The sequence below is a fragment of the Sinocyclocheilus rhinocerous genome, unplaced genomic scaffold (assembly GCF_001515625.1).
Source record: "Sinocyclocheilus rhinocerous isolate Xijiao unplaced genomic scaffold, SAMN03320098_v1.1 scaffold3220, whole genome shotgun sequence".
Lineage (NCBI taxonomy): Eukaryota > Metazoa > Chordata > Actinopteri > Cypriniformes > Cyprinidae > Sinocyclocheilus > Sinocyclocheilus rhinocerous.
Genome location: NW_015648158.1, coordinates 220,617 through 231,972, shown reverse-complemented (window position 1 = coordinate 231,972; position 11,356 = coordinate 220,617). Strand labels below are relative to the sequence as shown.

Genomic DNA, 11,356 nt, shown 5'->3' with positions numbered 1-11,356 from the left:
GCAAATGAGGCATTATCTAATTAAATATGCACTAATTTGCATACATTTCCAGAAAAGAAATCTGAAATTTTGTTTGATTTTGTTTACATATTAGAGTTAAAGGGATTTTGGATTTCAATTTTTATCACTCCATAAATCAGAAAATACTGTCATCAGACAGAAAAAAAAAAACATTTCCACCATGTTTTATATATAACAATGTTATATAAATCAGGAAAATTATATATCAACAAACCCCTTTAAAAACAGAATAAAGATATGAATGAGGTGCAAATAGATAAAAGTGTAATAAAACAAACACTTAAATTAGTTTTCTTTTCACTATTCTGGATGCAAAATAAAAAATTACTTGCTTTGGTCCAATTTTCACTCAGTATTTGTGTGTGCTGTGTATTTTTATGCATGGCATATGCTTGTCATTAGCTTAGCAACAAGGTAATGTCAAACCCTGTCAGAATCAAATGCTATTTGTGTGCTTACTGACTACGTAGTGCGTTCCAAATCACTCACTTGTGGCGTTTCATTTCAGTTTATATTCTGCCTTAGAAGGTTTGTGTGGTCAGAAGACAGCTCCGTAAGCTGAATAGGATGTAAAAGCTCTTTAATGTACTGCATTTTCCAGAATACAAGTCAAGCTTTTTATCAAAATGTGCTGCGACTAATGCAATTAACGTCAAGCGCGGAAAACATGCAGCTTTGTGTCAGATGAGAGAGATACGTGCCTGTTTGTATACTGCATTTCACACATGCCAGTAATTTCTGTTTTGCTTTAAATGCACGAGTCTAGGCTTGGCGTTTATAATAAGTGTTCTTCATAATCAATGTCAAATAATTTTTGTTTTATACTTATTTTTCATTCCTTTACTGAATACCATTATTTTTTTTAAATATTAAAATATTTTATTTTATATTGATTGTTTTTTACGTTTATTTCGAAATGTGATTATAAAATGTGTCTTATACACCGATGCAACTAAATTTTGCATTGCAATTTAACTTGTTACGTGTGGCTGTACAATGGTACCCATCATCATTATCTTCTCTTCTGTCCTGTAGAAATGAGTCTTGACCCCAGCAGTTTCTCTGGTGTGAGGATGAGGTCCAAGGCGTCTCTGCAGGGCTCCGGTTCGGCCCACTCGACTGACAGCAGCCCCAGTCCCAGTCCCAGCCCCAGCCCCAGCCCCATGGGCTCCTTCCCCAGGAGAGGGGTGGCCGGCGGGGGTCGAGACAGCGCTGGGTTCCTGGAGGAGCTGGAGAAGGAACGGTGAGCGAGAAGGGATTATTCTGAGCATCAGATGGGAAGGTCATATGGCTGATTAGATCCTTCTAAGCAGGTTAACTAAAGGTTTCTTCTAAAGTTCATAAAGGGTTTTGCTACTGTATGAGATTTACGTGGTGCAATTAGTGACTGATGGTACATTCCTTTGATTACAAACTTGTTACAAAAGTGTTTTTCCAAGTTCACTTCAAAATATTCTGATATATGCACTACTGTTCTACCATTTGGGCTTTTGAAAGAAATTATTGCTTTTATTGAGCAAAGACGCATTACATTGATCAAAAGTCACAGTAAAGACATTTATAATGTTACAAAATATTTCTATTTCAAGTAAATGCTGTTCTTTTGAACTCTCTATTCATCAAAGAATCCTGAAAAATAAAATCACGTTTCCTCAAAAATATTGTGCAGCACAACAGTTTTCAACATTGATAATAATCAGAAATGTTTCTTGAGCAGCAAATCAGCATATTAGAATGATTTCTGAAGATCATGTGACACTGAAGACTGGAGTAATGATGCTGAAAATACAGCTTTGATCACAGAAATAAATTACATTTTAACAGATATTCACATAGAAAACAGTTATTCTAAATGGCAATAATATTTCACAATATTACAGTTTTTATTATATTTTTAATCAAATAAATGCAGCCTTGGTGAGCAAAAGAGACAAAAACATAAAAAAAATAACATTTCTACATTTATCAATAAAAATAAGTTTTTCTATGGAGAACTTTTTTTTTTTTTTACCTCTGTTTACATTTTGATCTATAACAAATTTAGAGAGTCTAAAATTGTGCTTTTATTAGGTCTTTGTTGATGGCAGAACTTGAGAAGGAAGAAAAGGAAAAAGACTGGTATTATGCTCAGTTACAAAACCTCACCAAAAGGATTGACAGTCTGCCGCTGACTGAGAATGTAAGTATGTACAGTATGCATACTTCTTCATACATCTTCACTGACCTTACATGATCTCTGTAGCTTCACGCTGTTTCTGCTGCTGTAGTTTTCTCTGCAGACCGATATGACGCGCAGGCAGCTGGAATACGAAGCACGGCAGATCAGAGCTGCAATGGAGGAGCAGCTGGGCACGTGTCAGGACATGGAGAAACGGGCGCAGGTGGGCTGAGATGCTGAAACTGAGAGACTTATGATCTGAAACTGGAACTTCTAAATGCACAGTGTGAAACCAAGAGTTTAGTAATGAAGTTTCCATCATTTGTCCTCAGGGCCGCGTGGCTCGGATACAGCAGATAGAAAAAGACGTGCTGAGGATTCGGACACGTTTACAGGCCCAGTCAGCTGACGCGGAGGTACTGGATTATTCTGCTGTCTATAAAATAAAGTCGTGTTTAGAGCAAGGCATTGAACATTAGACTCAAGATTAGTAGTAATTAGTACTTTTTTTATAAATTGAAGGAAATGCTGTAAATGTGCTCACACTCAGGCCATCCCTGATAAAAACATCACAATAATCCGCAAGTAATCCACACCACTCCAGTCCATCAGTTAACATCTGGAGAAGACAAATGCTAAAAAAAAAACCCAAATCCATCATTAAGAAGATTTTAACTTCAAACCATCACTTCTGGCCAAAATATGAGTCTGTGATCCATAATAACGCTTCCTCCAGTGAAAAAGTGCATCCTCTGTTGTCTCTCACATCAAAATCCAGCCACATATTTGTTTAGAGCTGTTTTGGCTTGTAAACGGTGCTTGATCTGTGCAGATTTCTCTCCTGATTCAGTCCAGAACACTTTTTCACTGGAGGAAGCGTTATTATGGATTACAGTTTGAAGTTAAAAACTACTTGTTTCAGCTTTTGTCTTCTCCAGATGTGAACTGATGGACTGGAGTGCTGTGGATTACTTGTGGATTATTGTGATGTTTTTATCAGCTCTCATTCTGACGGCACCCATTCACTGCAGAGCATCCATTGCTGAGACACTGATGCAATGCTACATTTCTACAAATCTGAGGAAGAAACAAACTCATCTACATCTTGGACGGCCTGAGGGTGAGTAAATTATCAGCAAATTTCCATTTTCGGGTGAACTATTCCTTTAATATTTTGCTTCCCCAAAAGCTCAGTGTTGTGACCTCTATTTAGCCTTTTTTTTTAACAACAACACAACCTTACTTTTTACGTGGCGTGAGAACGTGAAAAGCTACGCTAAATAACCACATTTTGACACATGAATGTGGCTTGAACCAGATTAGAAAAAATCGGATTTCATGTGATTTTTAAAAAAAAATTTTTGCTGTTCACAAATGCTAAATATGATCGGATTCCAATCAGATATGCACAAAAATTGGATTTGGTCTGACAGCCTGAACAAGGCTTTTGTGTCCACATGAACAAGTGAAAATCATTTTGTGAAGTCTGTCCAAACTCTGTCCTGGAGGGCCGGTGTCCTGCAGAGTTTAGCTCCAACCCTAATTAAACACACCTGAAGCAGCTAATCAAGCTCTTACTAGGTATACTAGAAACTTCCAGCCAGGTGTGTTGAGGCAAGCTGGAGCTAAACTCTGCAGGACACTGGCCCTCCAGGACCGAGTTTGGACACCCCTGGTCTAGATAATCATATTTTGTCAGTATGGATATTTGTGGTCAGATTGTGCAAGTGTTTGTTCCTCTTCACACATTTAATTCCTTTGCTTTAGAAAGGCTGTCATTTCCATCTCAGCATCAGTGTTTGCTGCGCTTCTTCCGGTCTGTAATGTTCTGCTTTTAGAGCTTGTACAGAAACGAACGGAAATGGTGCACAGAAAATGCATCTGCGCATAAACAGTGAAGCCATAAAAGTTTAATTGAATGAGCATGCTGCACTAATGGATCGTGTTCTGTGAGGCTGAGCGTAAAAAAACAGTAGCGTGACACAGCTTTAGGATGCACAGAGCTTATTTAGCTATGCTTGCATTTATTACATTTACATGCATGCATTAGTAGATGCTTTTATCCAAAGCATCTTATAATGCATTCAAGGTATGTTTTATTTATTTATTTAAAATTGAAGTCATAAATTAATAAAACAAAAAAAAAAATAAAAAAAAATAAAGCTATTTCATTAAGTATATAAAAAAATAAAATATTATTATATATATATAAAACGACAGAAGCACATAAAAAATTAACAGTGTAACTAAACTGAAAACATGAAAAATCCAAGTTAATTAGATTGCATTGCATTCAAAATATACATTTTATTTGATTAATTTCTTTAAGTTGTAGTCGTGAATTAATAAAACAAAATGATGAAATAAATGTATACATAAATCTTAATTTATATATAAATAAAAACGACAAAACACTGTGCACTACTCTTTTATATCGTAAAATAGTAGACAAGCGCAAGTTTTTTTGTATGCATGCTCAGTGTTTGCACATGTGTTGATAAATCCTATTGGACACTTTTGCACTTCCTCCATAATCCCGCCGGCTGCATGAGAAACCAATGTAGGTCAGGAAGAGCCTGATGCTGTTGCAACTTCTGTCCTGTAGCTGAAGACTCAACCTCGCTCTGTATCTCTATGCACTTCACAGAGCTGATTACACATGTTATCCGTCTCCTGTAGCCAGCGAGGCTCTCTGGCCACCTGCCTTTCGCCTCGGTTGCATTGCAGGTGTCATTTGCTCAGTTTACCGTGCGGTTTCTCATATTCCTCCTCGTTGAATCTTCAGGTCAAGCATGACCCTGTGACGCAAACCGAAGGAGCTCACGCTGCAGGAGATGCTGGCGCTGGTAATGCGGCCTGCTCACAGGTGAGTTACTGTATCTATTTGCAATAGTCTCCCACTAAATTAGACTCATTTTGTTGATGGTCTCATGAACAGAAGTGTCCTCCGGTGGCCCTTTTTTTTCTGCCAGTGGGTGCCAAGGATTCGGGCCCTTTTTTAAAAGCTCTTTCAGTCTGTGCCTGAAAGAGCTTCGGTGTGCTTCGAATAATAATGATTTGAATGCAGATGCTAATGGTTTTATTGTTCATCATAGAGCCCTAGTTAGACTTTGAAATTCTAAGCAGAAACAGGAGGGTTTTTTGGACTCCATACTGTTTCACTTTCATTAAGGCGGCATGGTATTTTTCAGACAGATGGTGCGAGCGGTATGTCGCTGGATTAGGTGCAGGGATCGAGTCTGACACACGAGCCATACATTGTTTGATAAACAAAGAGACTTGCCCTCATTTTTGTGTTTGCACACTGTATTTTATGCAATTTCAGTTTTTAAGATTTTTTAAAATTTGTTTTATCTATGATTAAAAGGTTTTTTAATAAAACAAATTCAGTAGTACAATAAAACACAGTGCTTTCCCTCGCCTTAATGTACAATAAACAAAAAAAATCAATATAAATGTATACATTAAAATATATATTTATAAATCCAATAAATATGATTGGAAATATTATAATATAATTAAAAATAAATATATTTAAATTAGTACATTTTATTAACTTTTATAAATTTGTTTTAATTTATAAATTTTTACATTTACATTTTTTTAGTAAATATTAATTTAAACATAAATATTTACATATGCATAATCTCTGCATTCAAAAGACTGTATTGTGGACTTGTTGAAGATATGTTTGACAGGGCTCCAGACTGCGCCTAAAATGCAAAAATATTAATTTGCTAGTGAAGTTTTTGCTACTATATAAAATTTGCATCAAATGCCTTTTTTCCTGCTTGTTTTGCGATCACATCTTTGTCTATTTCGTGCACAACTTGAAATTAGGTAAAGCTGTCAGCTGTGTGGACATTAACAATATCGTTAACGATTCTCATTTATAATTGACACTGATATGGCTTCTTGTTATCAAGATCTTTAGTCTAAATGCTGTGTTCTGTAAATGCTTGAACTTCATATTATTTGTAGCGCACTGCCGTCCAATAATCGCGATAAGCTTTGTGCTCCGTTACCTTTTAATAAACAAAGTATCATCTTTAAATTTCGACCCAGTTCATAATGAAATTCAAACAATAGATGCTCTTTAATTAAACACATGAGCGCTCGCTTTAGCGCCTCAGTTCAAGCGGCACGTGAACCCGTCAGATCTTTCTCTTTACTACTGTATATAGTACGAAATAAACATCAAAAGATATATTATAAGATACAGTACAGCTTTCTGAAAGGTCTCATGTAATCGCTCATTCAGTGTTTCAAACTGCGGAAAACGTGTAAAGCTTGTAAACAATGCCACGTAACAATACATTTACCTCAGAATCACCATTCGCCGTCCATAAGCTCATCAGCCAGCTAGAAAAAAAACAACTATAAAGAAAAGCATTTTGCTAAATATATGCGCTATATTGCTCATTCATATTTTTACTTAACCTGTTGTCTACATGATAAGAAAGAATGCAAGGAGCTAAAGATAAAATTTAACACCTATATAATTGCATGTTACTAATGAAGAAAAACAGACTGGATGTGTGTAAGAAATGAGACAGAATTTATAGGATGCATTGAGGAGGAGCCCAAACTACACTCAATGGCCAAGTGATGCTGATATAGTTATGGTCCGTGATATCAGCACAGATTCAGTGTAATAAACAATTCTTTGTGACTGTATATAGTTCTGAAGTTGGAAAAGACGTTTTGTTCCCAATTTAAGTGAACCTTAGTTCCCAGGTCATCTACACTCTAAAAAATGCTGGGTTAAATATAACCCAGGGCTGGGTTAAAAAGGGACAAACCCAGCTATTGGGTTATATTTAACGCAGCATATTTAAGAGTGTACAAGATGGAATAAAATGCTGATAAAGACAAGAAAAGATGAGACATAAACACTTGACAGTATGACTGAAATGGTAAAGTGTTAAAAAAAAAAAAAAACACGTTTATTCTGTGGCACTTAAAAAAATTTTTTGGTGCCTAATTTTTTTTCTTATAGGAGCCAATGGTTCCTTAATTTATTTATTTTTGTCTGGAGCTCTGTTTGATTTAGAAAAAGTGACTTTTGTAGGGTGTATAATATATACAGTGCAAGAATGAAAAGAGTATGCGAATTAGTTTTTAAATAATTTAATCTGTATTTATAAATGGTTAAAAGGAGTTTTATTATAATAGAAATTCAGTGATACAATAAAACACAATGCTTTCCCTTTGTTTAAAATACAATATTCTGAGAAAAATGGTTATAAACAACTTATCAATGAAATGCATAATAAATATCACATTTAAATAAAAATGTATAAGTGCAATAAATATAATTTAAAATGTAATAAAAATGTAATGTAAATAATAAATTATATAAAATTATACATTGAAAAACTTTTCTTTTTAAATTGATAAATACAATTTATGATTGTAAATGTTATGTTTTTATAATTATATATTTAACTCAATTTAAATGTAAAAATTTACCTATGCATAATCTCTGCATTCAAGATATGTTTGATGTATACAGTCACATTTTGTAGGGTGTATAATATATATATACAGTGGAAAAATAAAGAGATTTTACCATTTAACTTTAAAAGGTGTTTGATAAGGTTTGCTGAAGACGTGCATTTTTTTTTAATAAATTTTAATAAAATGTATACATTTAAATTTAAATATAAATGTATTTAAATTATATTTATATATCAATTTAAATATAAGTTTTCACATTTAACTATTGACCTTTTGTAGGGTGTATAACATACACAATGGACAAATAAAAAGATTTTAGTATTGATGAAGATGTGCGTTTATTTTTTATTAAGAATATTTTTTATTATGAAGACTATTGTTTGAATCTGCTTTGTATGTTTTTGTCTGTCAGGGCTCAAGTTCTCGGGTGGATCATGACGCCACCAGTGAGATGAGCAGTGCTGGAAGTTACTCCGTTCCACGCCGACTGACCAGCCATTTGGGCACTAAGGTTAACTAGTACTAGATTCTCAATGCTAAAATTACTTACAGTGATGATTGAAAAAATAATGACAGCATCCATCACTTTAATCAAGTCTGCATATGCTTAGGTGGAAATGGTGTACTCGCTGCTGTCCATGCTGGGCACCCATGATAAAGACGACATGTCTCGCACCCTCCTGGCCATGTCGAGCTCTCAGGACAGCTGCATCGCCATGCGTCAATCCGGCTGCCTGCCGCTGCTCATCCAGCTCCTACACGGCAACGACAAGGACTCCGTGTTGCTTGGAAATTCTCGCGGCAGCAAAGAGGCCCGGGCGAGGGCCAGCGCCGCCCTGCATAACATTATCCACTCGCAGCCCGATGACAAGCGAGGCCGGCAGGAGATCCGGGTGCTCCACCTGCTGGAGCAGATCAGAGCTTACTGCGAGACCTGCTGGGAGTGGCAGGAAAGCCATGAGCGTGGCGTGGACCAGGACAAGAACCCAAGTGAGACCCAATATATCTCGCGCTGATATATGCAGGCTGTCAGGAATAGCGCAGAGGGACGTGACATGGTATCCTTGCAGTACCAGTATTTTTAGTTGTAGTAAATATGTGACCCTGGAGCACAAAAGCAGTCTTAAGTCGCTGGGGTATATTTGTAGCAATAGCCAAAAATACATTGTATGGGTCAAAATTATAGATTTTTCTTTTATGCCAAAAATCATTAGGATATTAAGTAAAGATCATGTTCCGTGAAGATATTTTGTAAATTTCCTACTGTAAATATATCAAAACTTAATTTTTGATTAGTAATATGCATTGCTAAGAACTTCATTTGAACAACTTTAAAGAACTTCAAAGAGGGTGATTTTTTTGCACCCTCAGATTCCAGATTTTCAAAGTTTAGTTGTATCTCAGCCAAATATTATGTTATATATTATTATATATCAAATATTATGTATCTCAATTTTGAAAAATATAACCTTATGACTGGTTTTGTGGTCCAGGGTCACATATGTGTAATAAATAGAAGTGTTTTCTCATCCTTGTGTTGGTTTCACAATTCACTGACAGTGCTTTAAATTAACAATTAAAAATTTCTGTATATTTTTATTTGTTCTTTTGTTAATTTTGAGTGAATACATAGTGAAATATGTGTTCTTTTAATTTCAGCAAATTTTGTGCACATTTAGCTGTCAATAAAGAACTTATAGTTTTTATTAATATTTTGAATAATCTTTTTTTATATATTAAAAATTTATATATTTTAACTATATTTTATATAGTTTTAATTTTAATTTTAGTTGTATTAATTTTATGTGCTTTTTAATTTAGTTTGTTTTATTCGTTTTATGCTTTTTTTTTTTTTTACAAATAATTTTATTTTTAATATTTTTAATTAGGTTTTCTATATTTGCCGTTTTAGTTTCATTAATTTTATGTGCTTTTGTCACTTTATTACTATTTTTTACTAGTTAATATTTATTTATTTAACATTTATATTTTATAATATTTATTTTATTTTTATTTTTTTTAGTTTTAGTAATTTTATTACTTCAACTTATTTCAGTTAGTTGCATTTTTTTAGTTTAACATTTTTAAGTTTACATTTTTCATATAATATTTGTTTTATTTTATTTCGGTTTTATTTCAGTTAACGACATGATATTTAAAAATGATATTTCAGTTATGTATATATCAACATAAATCAGGCATTGAATCTGATGCATCTGTATTAGCCATTTAAAACAAACATAAGTTGACCACTGTAATATATTGGCCTATATGTAGTCAATAACAACCCCGTTATGTATATATCAGCATAAACTCAGGCATTGCATCTGAAGCATCTGCATTAGCCATTTAAAATAAACGTACAAGTCAACCACAGTAATAAACTGGCCTATATATCCCTAATATATTGCTGTAGTAAATGCAGTGCTTTTTTATTTTATCTCATATACTACTATATATAACTTTTTATTAATTTATAAATGTGATTCATTTGAAATGCTCTGATGGGAAGTAGCTGAATGGATGATTTAATAACTCTTCAAAGTCGGATGACACATAATTTAAGTATGTGGAGCTGTACAACCTCATTAACATACTTTTGCTTTCACTGCAGTGCCTTCACCAGTCGAGCATCAGATTTGCCCAGCGGTTTGTGTTCTCATGAAACTTTCCTTTGATGAAGAGCACAGGCACGCGATGAATGAGCTTGGTAGGTTTTCCAAAATTATAAATGAAATTTGTCCTCCTGTTTATTCTTGTTAGACATTGAAAAACCTAAAATTTAAATCTCATTGGCTGAATATTTCAATGTATTGTTTATGCAGGTGGCCTTCAGGCGATTGTGGAGCTGCTGCAGGTAGACTGTGAGATTTACGGTCTTACCAATGATCACTACAGTGTTACACTAAGACGATATGCTGGAATGGGTCTAACTAATTTAACCTTTGGAGATGTAGCCAACAAGGTGTGTTATTTCTCTCAGCATTATATGGATAGATTTCCATTCATTGTTTATTATTGCATTTAACTGTTACTTTCTTGTTTTGCCCACAGGCTACACTTTGCTCAATGAAAGGTTGCATGAGGGCCATGGTAGCTCAACTGAAGTCAGAGAGTGAGGATCTACAGCAGGTATAACTGTTTGGAAACTCATGTTATAATTTGCATAGTCATTATGCATTGCATAGGAAAGACATTAATCCCAATTTATTGTACTAATAAATTATATGCTGCTTTAGGTAATTGCCAGTGTTTTGAGGAACCTCTCATGGCGAGCTGATGTGAACAGTAAGAAGATCTTGCGAGAAGTTGGCAGTGTTAGAGCCCTGATGGAGTGTGCCTTAGAGGTTCAGAAGGTGAGATTTAGTCATTTCTGTCGTCAGAATGCAAACAAGCCGTTCAGTCATTAAGGAAAATAGTCTTACTTCTTATCTTACAGGAATCCACATTAAAAAGCGTATTGAGTGCCCTTTGGAACTTATCAGCACATTGCACTGAAAACAAAGCTGATATCTGTGCTGTTCCTGGAGCTTTGGCGTTTTTAGTGAGCACTCTAATATACAGAAGCCAAACCAACACCCTTGCCATAATAGAAAGTGGTGGTGGCATCTTGAGAAACGTATCAAGCCTAATTGCCACAAATGAGGAGCACAGGTAGAGTATGCTGTATGAAAGCTGCATACCCTCACAGATTTTTAATATGTCCACATGGCAGCA

General features: G+C 34.8%; 1 protein-coding gene across 6 annotated transcripts in view; it reads left to right on the top strand.

Annotated features, from left to right (window-relative positions):
- The window catches only part of LOC107709670 (adenomatous polyposis coli protein-like), a 55,655-nt gene that overhangs the window by 37,556 nt on the left and 6,743 nt on the right, over positions 1 to 11,356 (top strand). For all 6 annotated transcript variants that reach the window (XM_016514256.1, XM_016514251.1, XM_016514254.1 and 3 more), the window contains 12 exons: positions 1,057 to 1,264; positions 2,092 to 2,200; positions 2,289 to 2,402; positions 2,512 to 2,595; positions 4,965 to 5,045; positions 8,052 to 8,150; positions 8,251 to 8,629; positions 10,254 to 10,349; positions 10,465 to 10,604; positions 10,694 to 10,771; positions 10,879 to 10,995; positions 11,079 to 11,293. In XM_016514256.1, coding sequence (XP_016369742.1) covers positions 1,057 to 1,264; positions 2,092 to 2,200; positions 2,289 to 2,402; positions 2,512 to 2,595; positions 4,965 to 5,045; positions 8,052 to 8,150; positions 8,251 to 8,629; positions 10,254 to 10,349; positions 10,465 to 10,604; positions 10,694 to 10,771; positions 10,879 to 10,995; positions 11,079 to 11,293 — 1,720 coding nt within the window. The remainder of the gene's footprint in view (positions 1 to 1,056; positions 1,265 to 2,091; positions 2,201 to 2,288; positions 2,403 to 2,511; positions 2,596 to 4,964; positions 5,046 to 8,051; positions 8,151 to 8,250; positions 8,630 to 10,253; positions 10,350 to 10,464; positions 10,605 to 10,693; positions 10,772 to 10,878; positions 10,996 to 11,078; positions 11,294 to 11,356) is intronic.